At 39.7% G+C, this 12,814-nt stretch overlaps 1 protein-coding gene across 1 annotated transcript in view; it reads right to left on the reverse strand.

The window, feature by feature from the left end:
- The window catches only part of Aplf (aprataxin and PNKP like factor), a 127,293-nt gene that overhangs the window by 58,137 nt on the left and 56,342 nt on the right, over positions 1–12,814 (reverse strand). The window contains 4 exon segments of the mRNA XM_029553528.1: positions 8,205–8,386; positions 12,005–12,078; positions 12,080–12,132; positions 12,407–12,554. Coding sequence (XP_029409388.1) covers positions 8,205–8,386; positions 12,005–12,078; positions 12,080–12,132; positions 12,407–12,554 — 457 coding nt within the window.

Below are 12,814 nucleotides of genomic sequence, written 5' to 3' on the forward strand. Positions count from 1 at the left end.
AAAATGTCCCAACTTCTCAGGTATCTTTGTACAAAGCCTGGAGGTGAGAGGGTAAACAATTCTCATACTTTTCAATAAGCCCCACAGGAAAAGGGTAGTTCTCACAGCTGGGGGACACACTCAAACACAGGACTCTCATACTTGGTACTTCTGTTCCTAGCTTCCAGCCACAGTAGGAGTTTGGGGAAACTCCCACTCAATATCCTATCACATTTATTACAGAACAAAATGGGAAGGTATCTAAATAAATTAGAATACATACTTTCTATAAAACACTGGAGATTTTGAACTAACAGTGACATAGTTAAGGGTTTTTAAAGATTTTATCTTTTGTTCTTGTGTGTGTCTGTGTGTGTGTCTGTGTGTTGGGAGGTATTTCACACATGTGGGATATGCAGGTACATACATCCATGTGTGCTATTCAGAGGCCCAGTAGGATGTGGAGTATCTTTCCCTTATTCCCACCTTACTGACTTTAGACAGGATCTCTCTGAACCCAAAGCTCACCTTTTGGGCTAGGCTGGCAAGCCCACAAGCTCTCAGGATCTGCTTCTCTGTCCCCCATAATGTTGGCATCAGCAGGCACAAGAAACTATGCCTGGCTTTCTACATGGTTGCTGGAGATTCAAACTTAAGTCCTTGTCTTTGTAGAGCAAGCAATGTTACCCACTGAATCACCTTCCTAGACACTCTAAGGATGTTTTTAACCGAATAAGCACAATATGTATTCTATGATGGCAATTAACTTTTTAAGAAATCCCTCATAGCCAAGTGCAGAGGTACACACATGTAATCATAGCATGTGGGAGGCCAAGGCAGAAGGATTGAGAGTTAAAGGCCAACTTGGGTTACACCAAAAGATCCTGTCTCAGATTAAACATCTTTATATATTTACGTATATTTACTTGTGAGGCAGAGGCAGGCGGATCTCTGAGAGTTTAAGTCCAGCCGAGACCACATAGCCAGTTCCAGGCCAGCTGGGATGACAGGGAGACCCTGTCTCAAAAAGACCAAAAAAAAAAAAAATTCAAATAAGCTTGTCATGACAAATAATAATAATAATAATTAGATAATGAGATTAAAGGATGAGGTAAATGAAAGTTTTCATTTTTAATCAATGTGCTGCTGAATATTTTATTTCTGGCAACAAGTATATATTATTTTGCTATTTAAAAATGAAAAATTGGGCCTGGAGAGATGGCTCAGTGGTTAAGACCACTGTCTTGCAGAGGATCCACATTTGGTTCTCAGCACTCACAGGGCTGCTAACAACCATCTATAACTCTAGTTCCAGGGGATTCAATATCTCTTCTGGCCACTCAGGCACTACTTAGTGCACTTATGCAGCTGTCGCCAGCTGCAGCCGCCCCTCCACTCTTCTGGTGCTGGATGCTGTCTCTAGGCGCCCCTCCGCCGCTCACACGGGCACCACCTGCAATTGCAGGAGCCTCGCCTTCTGGGCGCCGCCCCTGATCACATTGGCACTGCCCTTCGCTCCTCGCTGCGGCCACAAACTGTGGTCGCTCTTTCACTTGTTGCTGCGCTGAGGCAGCTCTTCTGCTCGCTGTGGGCTGCCTCCAATTGTCGCTCTCGGACCCCAGGGCTGGTGAGGAGGCTGTGTCAGCAGAGCCGCATTCAGACACAGGAGACCAGGTTCGTTGATGCAGATCCGGTTTATTGTAGAAGGGCACAAGTTTATACAGGGGTGGGGTCCAATCAAGAAGTTACAACTTAGATCTTTGGCAGGTCTGTGTCCTATCATGACATGGGTGAGCCAGACACCTCATTAGCATAATGGGTTTCAGGTTACTTAGGTTCTGGTTTCCTTATAAGGCCTGGTTTCCTGGGAACCACGTGACCCAGGCTGTCTAAGTGTTGCAATTTGGGATCTCAAGGGTGGTGATTAGGGAGTGCCAAGCTCCAGGCATCAGTCTCATGATCTGCCAATGGGAGCAAATGTCACAAGGAGTTCCTTGTGGCTCCAGCAGTCAGGCTGTTGCCTTGGGCCTGCTGTATGGCTGTCATTAAGACATTCACTCTAGGCTCAATCTTGTCTCCTGCACACTTACACATATGCAGGCAAAACACTCATACACATAAAAAGAAATTTTAAAATGAAAAATTAAAATGCATAACATCACAGTTCAACTCTCTGTAGCTCCATGAAACGTAAAGAAGAATGTTTTATATTTTGCTACTTTTAACTTTACTTCTTCACATCTCCTATTCATGATTCAAGGGCTTTCTTTTCCCCTTAGAGACAAGACTTATGCAATTTGGGAGTCTTTTAGATAGACCCACTGAAGGGATACTCCGATTGCCTGCATCTGCATCCTTATTCAGCATGGAAGAAGCCAGAGCAGTCTGCGTCCCTATTCCCTATTGGCAATCTGGGTAACTCCTTCAGAGGATGGCATGATAAGAATAGGAGGTAGGAATTGGCTAGGCAATTGGGGTAAAAAACCCCAAAGAATGTAGCTAGTTGCTTGGTTAAAAGCCAATATGTCTTTGGCCTGTTAGCAACATACTCTGTTCCAAGGCCAAAAATGTCAAAACTATTTGGGAGCTTGTATCTAACCCTTAAAAGATTTTAGGGTTATCTCTTCAGAGGGGGGAATGTTGGAGGGGAGGGAGTGGGCATGGATTTAAAAATTAAAAAAAGAATCTATAAACCATCAGAGATGGTTAACCAACAAAGGAGGGGCTGGAGAGACGGCTCAGTGGTTAAGAACACTGGTTGTTCTTGCAGAAGACCCGGGTTCGAATCCCAGCACCCACATGGCATTTAACAACTGTCCGTAACTCCAGTTCCAGGGGATCCGACAGCCTCTTCTGTCCTCGCGGGCACTGCACAACACGGGTGTACTTACCTACATGCAGGCAATACATGCATACACATAAAATAAAAATAATAAAACCAACAAAGGAATTTTTTTAAAAAGTTGGAAGCAGTGCTTATCCCTGAATAGGGCACCTCCATCAAACTTCTACCTCCCAAGGCTCAGGAATCATTACAAAAGAGTAGCAAGAAAGAGCCCCAGGTGGTGGATGACTACAAGGAAATAGTTTTCTAGACATGTGGTCAGTTACTCATATGAACTCATAGCAATGATAACTTTGCAAGTTCAAAGTGGAAAAAAAATCCCAACATTGATGTGGGGAAGTGGGTAAGAAATTCCAGCCAAACCTGAAGAGCTATTGGCAACTTATGGCTACTGGGAGAGGGAGAGTCAGTCTCTTTTAAGAATGTGATTCTTGGTAGGTTACCCAGGGACGAACCAACACTGAAGGACATTTGGGGGACACAAATTAGACTCTATAGGCCTTATCCATATAATAGAATACACTAAATTGGATGGGGAGTAGTAAGAGGAGGTGCAGATAGGGGAGGGGATCTAAATATGATCAAAATATATTGTATGGAAGCCACAAAAATTCAATTAAAAAAAGATCTTAAAAGTTTAGCTTCTCACAAGGACGTGCCTATAATTTATTCTAGAGGAGAAAGGAACATTAGAACAACAGGTGCCAGTATTATAGATCAGGAAATTTCAGATAAGAGGCACAAAAGTTGGAATTTATAATGCTCTTTATGGAACTCCATGAAATATTAATATATAGTAGGTCTTGGCATTCAAAAATTTAACATTCTTGGATTCAATTATTTATGAATGATCCCCAAAATCCATTACATGCAGTAATTTTTAAGTTTGCTGATATGTAAATTTGAACTGTGCCAACTCCAAAGCTCATGAGCTGGAGCAAGACACTGACCTGGTGGTAAGGGGATAGGAAAGACAGGTGTTCCCTACGGCAGGCAAGAAAAGCAGGGCTTCCATTTTACTAAGCATCCTCTGCTGCTTATTTCTCAAGATATGATGGACATGAAGGATTAAGTATGGGAGGCTACAGATTCCTGATAACGGAACACAGACCCCCTACAAAATAAAAACGTATGTCAAAGACCAGGGAGCATGGAGCTAGTGGTCCTTGTAGGAAGACTAGAATATACTCTTAAGGCTACTAAGTAATTTATTAACTTGTCTGGTGAGTCCTTCCCTGCCCTGAAACCATCTGAATTTTAATGTATTGCAAGGGACAGGACAAAGAACTTCCCTTTAACATAAATTCAAGAAGATAGTTTGCTGTTTTCAGCTGCCCTTAACAGGAATGTCTCTGCTGATAAATTGCCAATTCCATTAATGTCTTGCATGATAATAATGGAAATAGCCCAATCTCCAAGCCCCAGCCTCATACCTGAGGCTCAGACTGATATATTCAAACATTAGCTAAACATTTCCCCCTCAGTAGTCTATGCACCTGAAACGAAAACATCAAAACTGAAATCCCACCTCTGCATTCGCTACCATGGTTTCTGTCAACACATTTTATCCATTTGTCCTAGCTGGAAGCTTGGAAGGGTATCTTTATCCTTCCTCCCTTCCCCAGATCTGAGCATTGAGTACTCAAGTTCTGGTTCTTAGATGTTTTTCTAGACTGGTACCTCTTCACCATTCTTAACTGGTTCAAAGTATCTGAATTTCTTGATCATGTCAATATTATGGTTATGGGGCAGGGAAGGACTTATTGGACAAGTTACTAAACTACTTAGTAGCCTTAAGAGTATATTCTTGTCTTCCTCCATGCTCCCTGTTCCCTGAAGTATCTTTTTATTTTGTAGGGGATCTGTCTTCTGTTATCATGAATGTGTAGCCTCCCATACTTAAACCTTCACATGTCTCTCAAATCTTAAGAAATAAACAATAGTTAAGCATCAAAATATGAAGCTGTCCAAAATCCCAAACACTTTGAGCATCTTGTCAGTATGCAAAAAGTTTCATAATTTGAGGTATTTTAATTTGTGGTTTTGGATTAGGGATTCTCAGCCTGCATTTGTTTCTCCCTGGCTTTTCTACCTGCTAGCTCATCTACCTGGGACCTCCCAATTTTCTTTTTTTCTTGGTCTTTTTGAGACAGGGTCTCCCTGTAGTCCCAGCTGGCCTGGAACTCTCTATGTAGACCAAACTGGCCTTGAACTCACAGAGATCCTCCTGCCTTTGTCTCCTGAGTGCTGGGATCAAAGGAGTGTGTCACCATGCCCAGCCCTTCTAACTTTCTATAACCAAAAAATGGACTAGAAATGACACTACACCAATTCTAGTCTTAGGCCTTAAAACATTTGGCAGCTTTTAGATTTACCCTCTTGGGATTCAGTATTAAGTAAAGGCATTTAGTTTAGACTTCCTAATGGTAAGTGGAAGGAAGGCAGTCCAGCCAGCCTCTAGCTATTCCATCATGTCCTGCTGAGGCTCCATTCATGTGAACAAAGCCGCTTAGCATGTGCCAGCACAAGCTAATACCAAAATGTCATGAAATAAGTGCCCAGCTGAGCCCAGCCAACCCATGGGATTATAAGAAATATTATTGTTGTCCTAAGATATCAAGTGTTGGGTTTCCTTTTGTCACATCAAGAGGTAACTAATAATCTTATAATACTCTTTTAGTAAAATTTGTTCAATTAGGCTTCCTTCCACTTATGACAGTCCTGATTATGTAAAAGAAATATTACTGCCTTAATCTGTTCTATGCTATTGTAACACAATACCATAGACTGGGTATTTTCTAATTCACAGAAATTTATTTTCTCACAGTTTGGGGTTTTGAGAAGGCCAAGGTAAGCTGCTAGCATCTGATATGGGATTTCCTACTCTGTCCTCACAGGTCAGGAGGTAAGAGAGAAATGTATTCTGTCATAGTAGGAGGCATGAGAGGTGAACACTGTGTCCTTCTGTAGCAGAAGGGCAAAAGAACGAACCCACTCCTGCATCCTTTCACATAGCAGCTTAATCCACATGTGAGTGAGGAGCCCCACTGAGCTAACGCCTCCCAATGCTGGAAGATTAATTTCATATGAATTTTTAGAGGGGACAAAAACATCCAAGCCACAGCAATGATCCTTTTCATTAATAAAGTCAAGAACCCTCACTTTTCCTCCTGAGTTTGACAATTGCATAACTAGTAAGGAGCTACAGAGTTCTTACATAAGAACTGATGAAAATCACTGACTCCTACCAAACAATGAACAATAGACATCATGAAGAGCAGTTACTAGAGTTACAAGACTCTAGTATATAGTCTAACGTGCACAGTAGAAAAATCTATTGTACACAAAAGATCTACTTTTCAGATGAGGTTCCTAACAACATGACCTTCAGCTTCAGTTTCCTCTGAGGTGCTGGAAGATAGGACATCAACAGTTATTTCTGAGGCAATGTTCAAATTGCAAGAATATATTTGAGATATTACTTATAAACAGGTACCATGGACTAAATCAGTTAGAGTATCAGGAAGAGCCAGAAGGCTACTCTAGTCTCTCCTAAGAAAATGTAATCAGTTCTTTCCAAGTGAATTGTCTACTCTGCAGTTGTGGTCAACTACTGTGTCCTTTATAACTAATTGGCAGCCTCCACATATTAGACTAGCTGGGTGAGGACAACCTATTGTGTCTCTCACATTGAACTCTCTCACCTGTTCTTTACTTTGGCCACTCCCTCAGGACTGGCTGCTCTCTCCACTGATAAGATGACTGTGAAAACTAGACAGACATGGAATGTGGGCTTGGACAGGGCTGGCATGGTCCTTCAGCCTCAGCCATGTTCTCTGACCCAACTTCACCAGAGAGCCCAGCAGAGAAGTTATGAAAGCTTGAGCCTTGTTTCTACTGAGCAAAGAAAGGTAAAGCTCCCCCAGGAGCCTTAAGAGAAGAACAATTAGCCAAGTAGAACTTCTTGGTTGTTCCTGAATTTATAATACTCTCTTGATGTCATCAAAATCCTACAGTCTCTTGAATGGCTTGGATCTACTTATTGTTTCTCTCTTACCTATTAAGATATTTCTTGGGGGCTGGAGAGATGACACAGTGTTTACGAGCACTGATGGGTCTTGCAGAAGACCTGGGTTCAATTCCCAGCAACCCACATGGTGCTAACAACTGTCTGTTACTCCAATTCCAGGGGATCCAACACCCTTTTTGGACCTCCGTAGGCACTGCTCAACATGGGTGCACTTACATACATGCAGAGAGTAACTCACACACATGAAATAATAATAACAATAATAAATTTTAAAAAATTTCTTAAAGTTTTTTTAGTTAGAATAAATGTAATGAAGCATATATTACATATTCTCCTTGGAACAAAATAAGTTCTTATAAAACAGGCAACGTGAACTGAGATGCTCAGGGTTCAAATGGAATATATAAACACTCAAAGTTCATATAAGTTTTAATTTAATAAACTTTGAAGGCAAATATACATGAGCCAGAATTCATTTTATTTTCATTTATTCAACTTGACTCCATTAGTAAGCAATGGAGTCAAGTCTGAGAGACTGGACCCAATTCTCTAGCTGGAAGAGAGGTGCCAGTGACAGGCAGGTTTCTCTCTGGGGGAAGAGGCGGGCGATAAGGTGGGATATAAGACTGACCTATGGGAAAGCTGCTGACATTTCAATGATCCCAGCACACATCCTTCCAGGATAAGACCAGTCCTTCTTCCTGAGACCGATAGACCCACAGAGCTAAGCCAGTAGCCTATTAGAGCCATGAAAACTGTTACCTTAAGCCACCACTCTCCAAAGAAGAAAAATGCCTCAACTTTCTTCCTAGGACCATCTCTATTCTTCTCTCTTTTCAAAAATCCATCAAATGAACAAGCTTCATTTCCTTTAAATACTCAATGTCAAAGAATACCAATTCAGCCAAATCTTTCTACCATACTGGTAAAAACTGAAAGTTTATAAATACCATAAGACCCACAGCAGAAGTGTCTTGTGACTAGCTGTGAAAAACCACACCATACTTCATAGATACTCAAAGCAGGTGGTTACAAATGACAGGGAACAGAGCAACCAGGTTTTCAGAATGGAGGCCAACCTAAGACCAGAACCAAGTCTCCATTTATTTCTAGTCTGAAATTTCTACAACACAAATTCTCCCTCTATATTAAAAATTAGTTTCAGTATGGTTAAAAAAATTTGAGCTAGTTTTTATCTACAGAAACTCAAAAATAAAAAGCACTTTGTGGTTTTTGATATATTCAGCATATGATTAATTTCTATCACTTGATCTCAGCCAAAAGATTGAGTTAATTCCTATCTCAAATACCACACAAGGAAAATTAAAAAAAAACATATCTTTTAATCACCTTGGATGAATCAACAGGCCTTTCTTGATCATAATTTTTGCATTTTTTCCCAGCATCTTGTTCTGCTGACACATTTTCTGAATTTCCTGATGAAATTAACCACTTTCTTCCTTGCCATGTTACATTGACCGGGGTTTTATCTTTGCAGGTTCCTTCTTTTCCACACCTCTGCATGACATTATCTAATATATACACAAACATACACATATAAAGAACAAGAAGAAAATTACCTTCTGTATCTTCAAAGGTCAATATTCCATGATAATAAACAAGCCAGTAAAATCTGGGGCTTGGGAGATAGTTCAGGGATGAGAGTTCTGAATTGGGTCCTCAGCACCCACATGGAAAAAGCAAAAAAGCACAGCTTATGGACCTGTAACCACAGCACTATGGGAGATGGGGATGGGGGATCACTGGAGCTTGATGGCCAGTCAGCCATGAGTTCCAGAGTCAGTGAGAGACCTTATCTCAAAAGAATATGACTAGGAGTGATAGAGCAGGACACTAAATGTCCTCCTCTGGCCTCCATGTGTGCACACATGGGCACACACAGCTGTGTACATATGACCACACATACATATGCCACACACAGAGAGCAAGTATAATCAATATTTCATTTAAGTAATGCTAACTTGGAACCATTTATTTACAAATCCCAAAAAGTATTAAGCATCACAGTGGCCAAAAAATCCAGCCCTGGCATGTGCCAGGTCAAAATGCCTGTGTGAGAGCCCATCTTAACTGTTTCCCTGCATTGCTGCATGCTGTTTGCATCTGCAAAGTGAAAATTACAATAACTTATGGAGTCATTAGAAGTAAATGAGATAAGACACATGAAATAATCTGACACAGTTAAATTTTTTTAAGTTATAGCGTTGAGTTTCTCTAAGAAAAATCTGTCACAGTAACCCAATGAACTTTACATACTGAATGCCTACCATCTAGTTAGACATCCAACTTAAGTTGTCTCAAATGCACAGAAGAACTCCAAAGAATTCAAAAAGAGAAGAACCTCTATAGACTGTCAATAAAATAAGTCATGAGCAATGGACATTGTATCCACATACTACTCAAAGTTCAATGTAGTTGGTAAACCTAAGTCAGTATCATATTTTGTTAATACATTCTTAAAACCTCTAATCAGAAAATATGAAACCAACTGTTTGCTCTAAGAGGACAGTATCTGTGACTAACTGTGTCCTCTACATTGGAGTGATAGCTTCACAAGGGCCAAGACTTTATGAGGCTTGCTTACTATCTTCTCCTTGGGGCTCCAGGACCTAAAAATGTGTCTCATAAAATGTGCTCAATATTTCTGACTAAATGAACTATGAATATAACCAGAATTTGTTATGAGTCTCTTGAGGGCTAGGATATAGCTATGTAAACATCTGTAGTCACTATTGATCTAACTAACAGAGGTGTTAGTAAACTTCTAGAAAAAGAATACGCAGTTCAAGCTTTGTGAGCCGTAGAGTACCTGTTACCACTACCCAACTCTGCTTCCCAACATAAGAATAAACATCCACCAGATCCAGACTTACAAAATAGGTAGTGGACCAAATCTGCTTCATGGGCACTGGTTTGCTTACCCTTATTCCACAGGATATTGAAGTGGCCCAAAATAGTACTCCATCCATAAATTCAGGAAAGAAATGACAATGGAATACTGTGTATATTACCATTAGGAATATCAATTAAACCAAAATAGACATAATTTATAGTAGTCATCTTTCACCTAGTTTCACTTTCCCCAGTTTTACTTACTATCAACCACGGAAATAAAGTTCATTCATTTCAAACTGCCTGCTGTTCTGAATAGGATGATGAAATCTATACTGTTCTGCTCCCTCCTTCTTGAACACAAGTCACCTTCTTGTTTAGTATATCAACACTGTGCATTGACAGTCACTTAGCAGCCATCTTGGTTATCAGACCAACTGCTATACTACTGTTGTAGTATTTGTATTCAGGCCACCATTATTTTATTTAACAATGTCTCCAAAACACAAGAGTAGTGGTACTGGCAAATTTTGTACTAGAATGTTTGTACCTTCTCAAAATTCCTGTTAAAGCTTTAATCTCCAATGTGATTGGTACATAGAAGTGATAACTTTGGGAAACATTTAGGTCATTAGGATGGGGCCCTGGTAAGTGGGATTACTTCCACTTAAAGTGTAAGAAGGTACCAGATCTCACATTCTGTCTGTCACATGAGATTATAGAAAGGCAGTCATCAGCAAGTCAGGAAGAATACAACCACGCTGGCACCTTGACCTGCAATTTCTGGCCTCCAGAACTGTGAGAAGCAAATGTTACTTACCTATGGTACTCTGTTATAGAAGGCAGAGCTAAGACAAATGCCTCAGAAAACAGAAGAACACTCTCAATGCATCCTATCAGACCACTAATTACATTAAGACAAAAAAGTCTTTATACAAAATAAAATTATAGCTCAATAAAACTTAAACCAGTAATAAAAAACCCTTAATAAATAAAAGGAATACGTAAAAAAGGAATGATCTGCTGAGAATGTATCTGAGGTGGAGCGCTTGCCCAGTATGTGAGGCCCTGAGTTCAATGACCAGCACTAGAAAAATAAAAGGCAATATATCATAGTCAAATGGTGAAATGGGTTTATCCAAGAATGCAAAGTTAATTTAATATTCAAAATTCTATTGATACAGGAAAAGCACTTAACATTCAACATTCATTTAAGAAAATTGATAAAAAATAAGAAGCAGAAAAGAACTTCTTCAATCTGAAAAATACAGGAAAACTTACAAACATCAAGCTTAATGGGGGAAAAGGCTACTTCCTGATTATCAGAACAAAGAAAATACGTGAGCTATCACAAATTTTTGTCAACATTGCACCAGATCCTCCAAGACAATGCAATTTAGATAAGAAGAGAAATGGGGGTGGGGGGAAGCAAATTGTAAAGAAGTAAACGCTCTCTACACAGACAATATTAATATTGTTTATCAGGAAATCCCAGAACATCTCCACAACCAGCTGTCAGAAGTAACACACAAGTTTAACAGAATCATGGTCTACAATGTTAATATAGTTTAAAACAAACCAATTTTTGCTGTTCTGTTTTGCAGTGCTTGGGACCAAACCCAGGGCCTTGAACATGCCTGTATTGAACAATGAGCAAACGTTTTTAAAACACTGACACGATAGGATACACAGCAGAAAACACAAATCGCTGTGCTGTCTGCTGCAATGGTGGAGTGCAACAGGAACGGGATGTATCTCCTTGAATCTCCCAGCTCAAAAACTGTGACCTGGCATTGTGCATCATTAATTTTACATACTGATTGTGGTGCTCTTTCATCTTAGACGTGACACCAACAGGTTCACTTTAAAATATATATTATATCTAGCAGTAAGATAGTACCTATCATGTGTTCAATAAAATATCAATGAGTAGGACAGTGTTTGATAAATGCCACAAAGTAACAGCTTGTACTTATTTTCATTCACCTATTTTTATTTCATGTGTATGAGTGTTCTGCCTCCATGTATGTAAGTGTTCCCATGCCACACAATGCAGGCATACACATCTAAAAATATCATCTTTGGCTGGCAGGGACAGCAGTACACACTCATAACTCTAGGACTTAGACTGAGTCAGGAACCAAGTTTAAGACCATGTGTCAAAATAAATAAATAAGGTAGAATTTTAAAGTCCCAGGCTAATCTATACCCAGCACTCAATAACAAATTTCTCAGAAAAGCTTCAGTTGTGCTTAATGCTTTCTTGAAATTTGACGTTAGCATAAACAAAAACCTACTTCCACTAATGACGGTTCTTGAATGGTTTTGATCACTCAAATTTTCTCCTAACATCCAAGCTGGGCAGACTCTTCCTCTGGGCAGGGTTTGACTGCTGCTCACTGAAGTCTGTACATTCACTGAAGGACTCAAAGGGTACCTATAGATTAATTCCTAAACAGAATCAAGCATCCATAATGAATTTGTCAAATTACTTACATTGCAGAAAATTACTATTAACATTTTTATCTCTTAGCTGAAGTGTCAGCCTGGTGTAGTATTCTTTACAGCCTAACTTAAGAGCAGCAGGAACAGATCAATGCCAGGCAGCCATTATGACATGCATGATTTCAATTTTCTTTTCTCTCCCTGAAGTAATTTGAAGAACATGCTAGAAACAGATACTATCTTAAGTTTCTCACCAGACTATCTGTGAGAGGAGACTTGGTCCTGGTTAGTTCCTGTCTTCTTTGCAGCTGTGAGGCACCAGTTGTCCTTCCAGGTAAATTAGGCACAGCAGACTCTGGTGTTTTATACGATATATCTTCTTTATCAAGTACTTGGCTGTTTCTATACAGTAAAACAGAAGTTTGGTCTCAATCAGTTGCAATCATCATACTTCTGAGTATGTCTGACTGGGCTGTTAGGCTCCTTTGGTCAAACTTAAAAAATTAAAAATAGATTATACTGTAGTAGAATAAAATACTAATTAAAATAGTTTTCCTCTTTGGCCACATATTATCATAGCATACTGTATTAGTCAGGGTTCTCTAAAGAAACAGAATCGGTAGAATGAATATATGTGATTTACAGGGATATATATATATATA

The sequence above is a fragment of the Nannospalax galili genome, unplaced genomic scaffold (assembly GCF_000622305.1).
Source record: "Nannospalax galili isolate Female #2095 unplaced genomic scaffold, S.galili_v1.0 scaffold204, whole genome shotgun sequence".
NCBI classification, from domain to species: Eukaryota; Metazoa; Chordata; class Mammalia; order Rodentia; family Spalacidae; genus Nannospalax; species Nannospalax galili.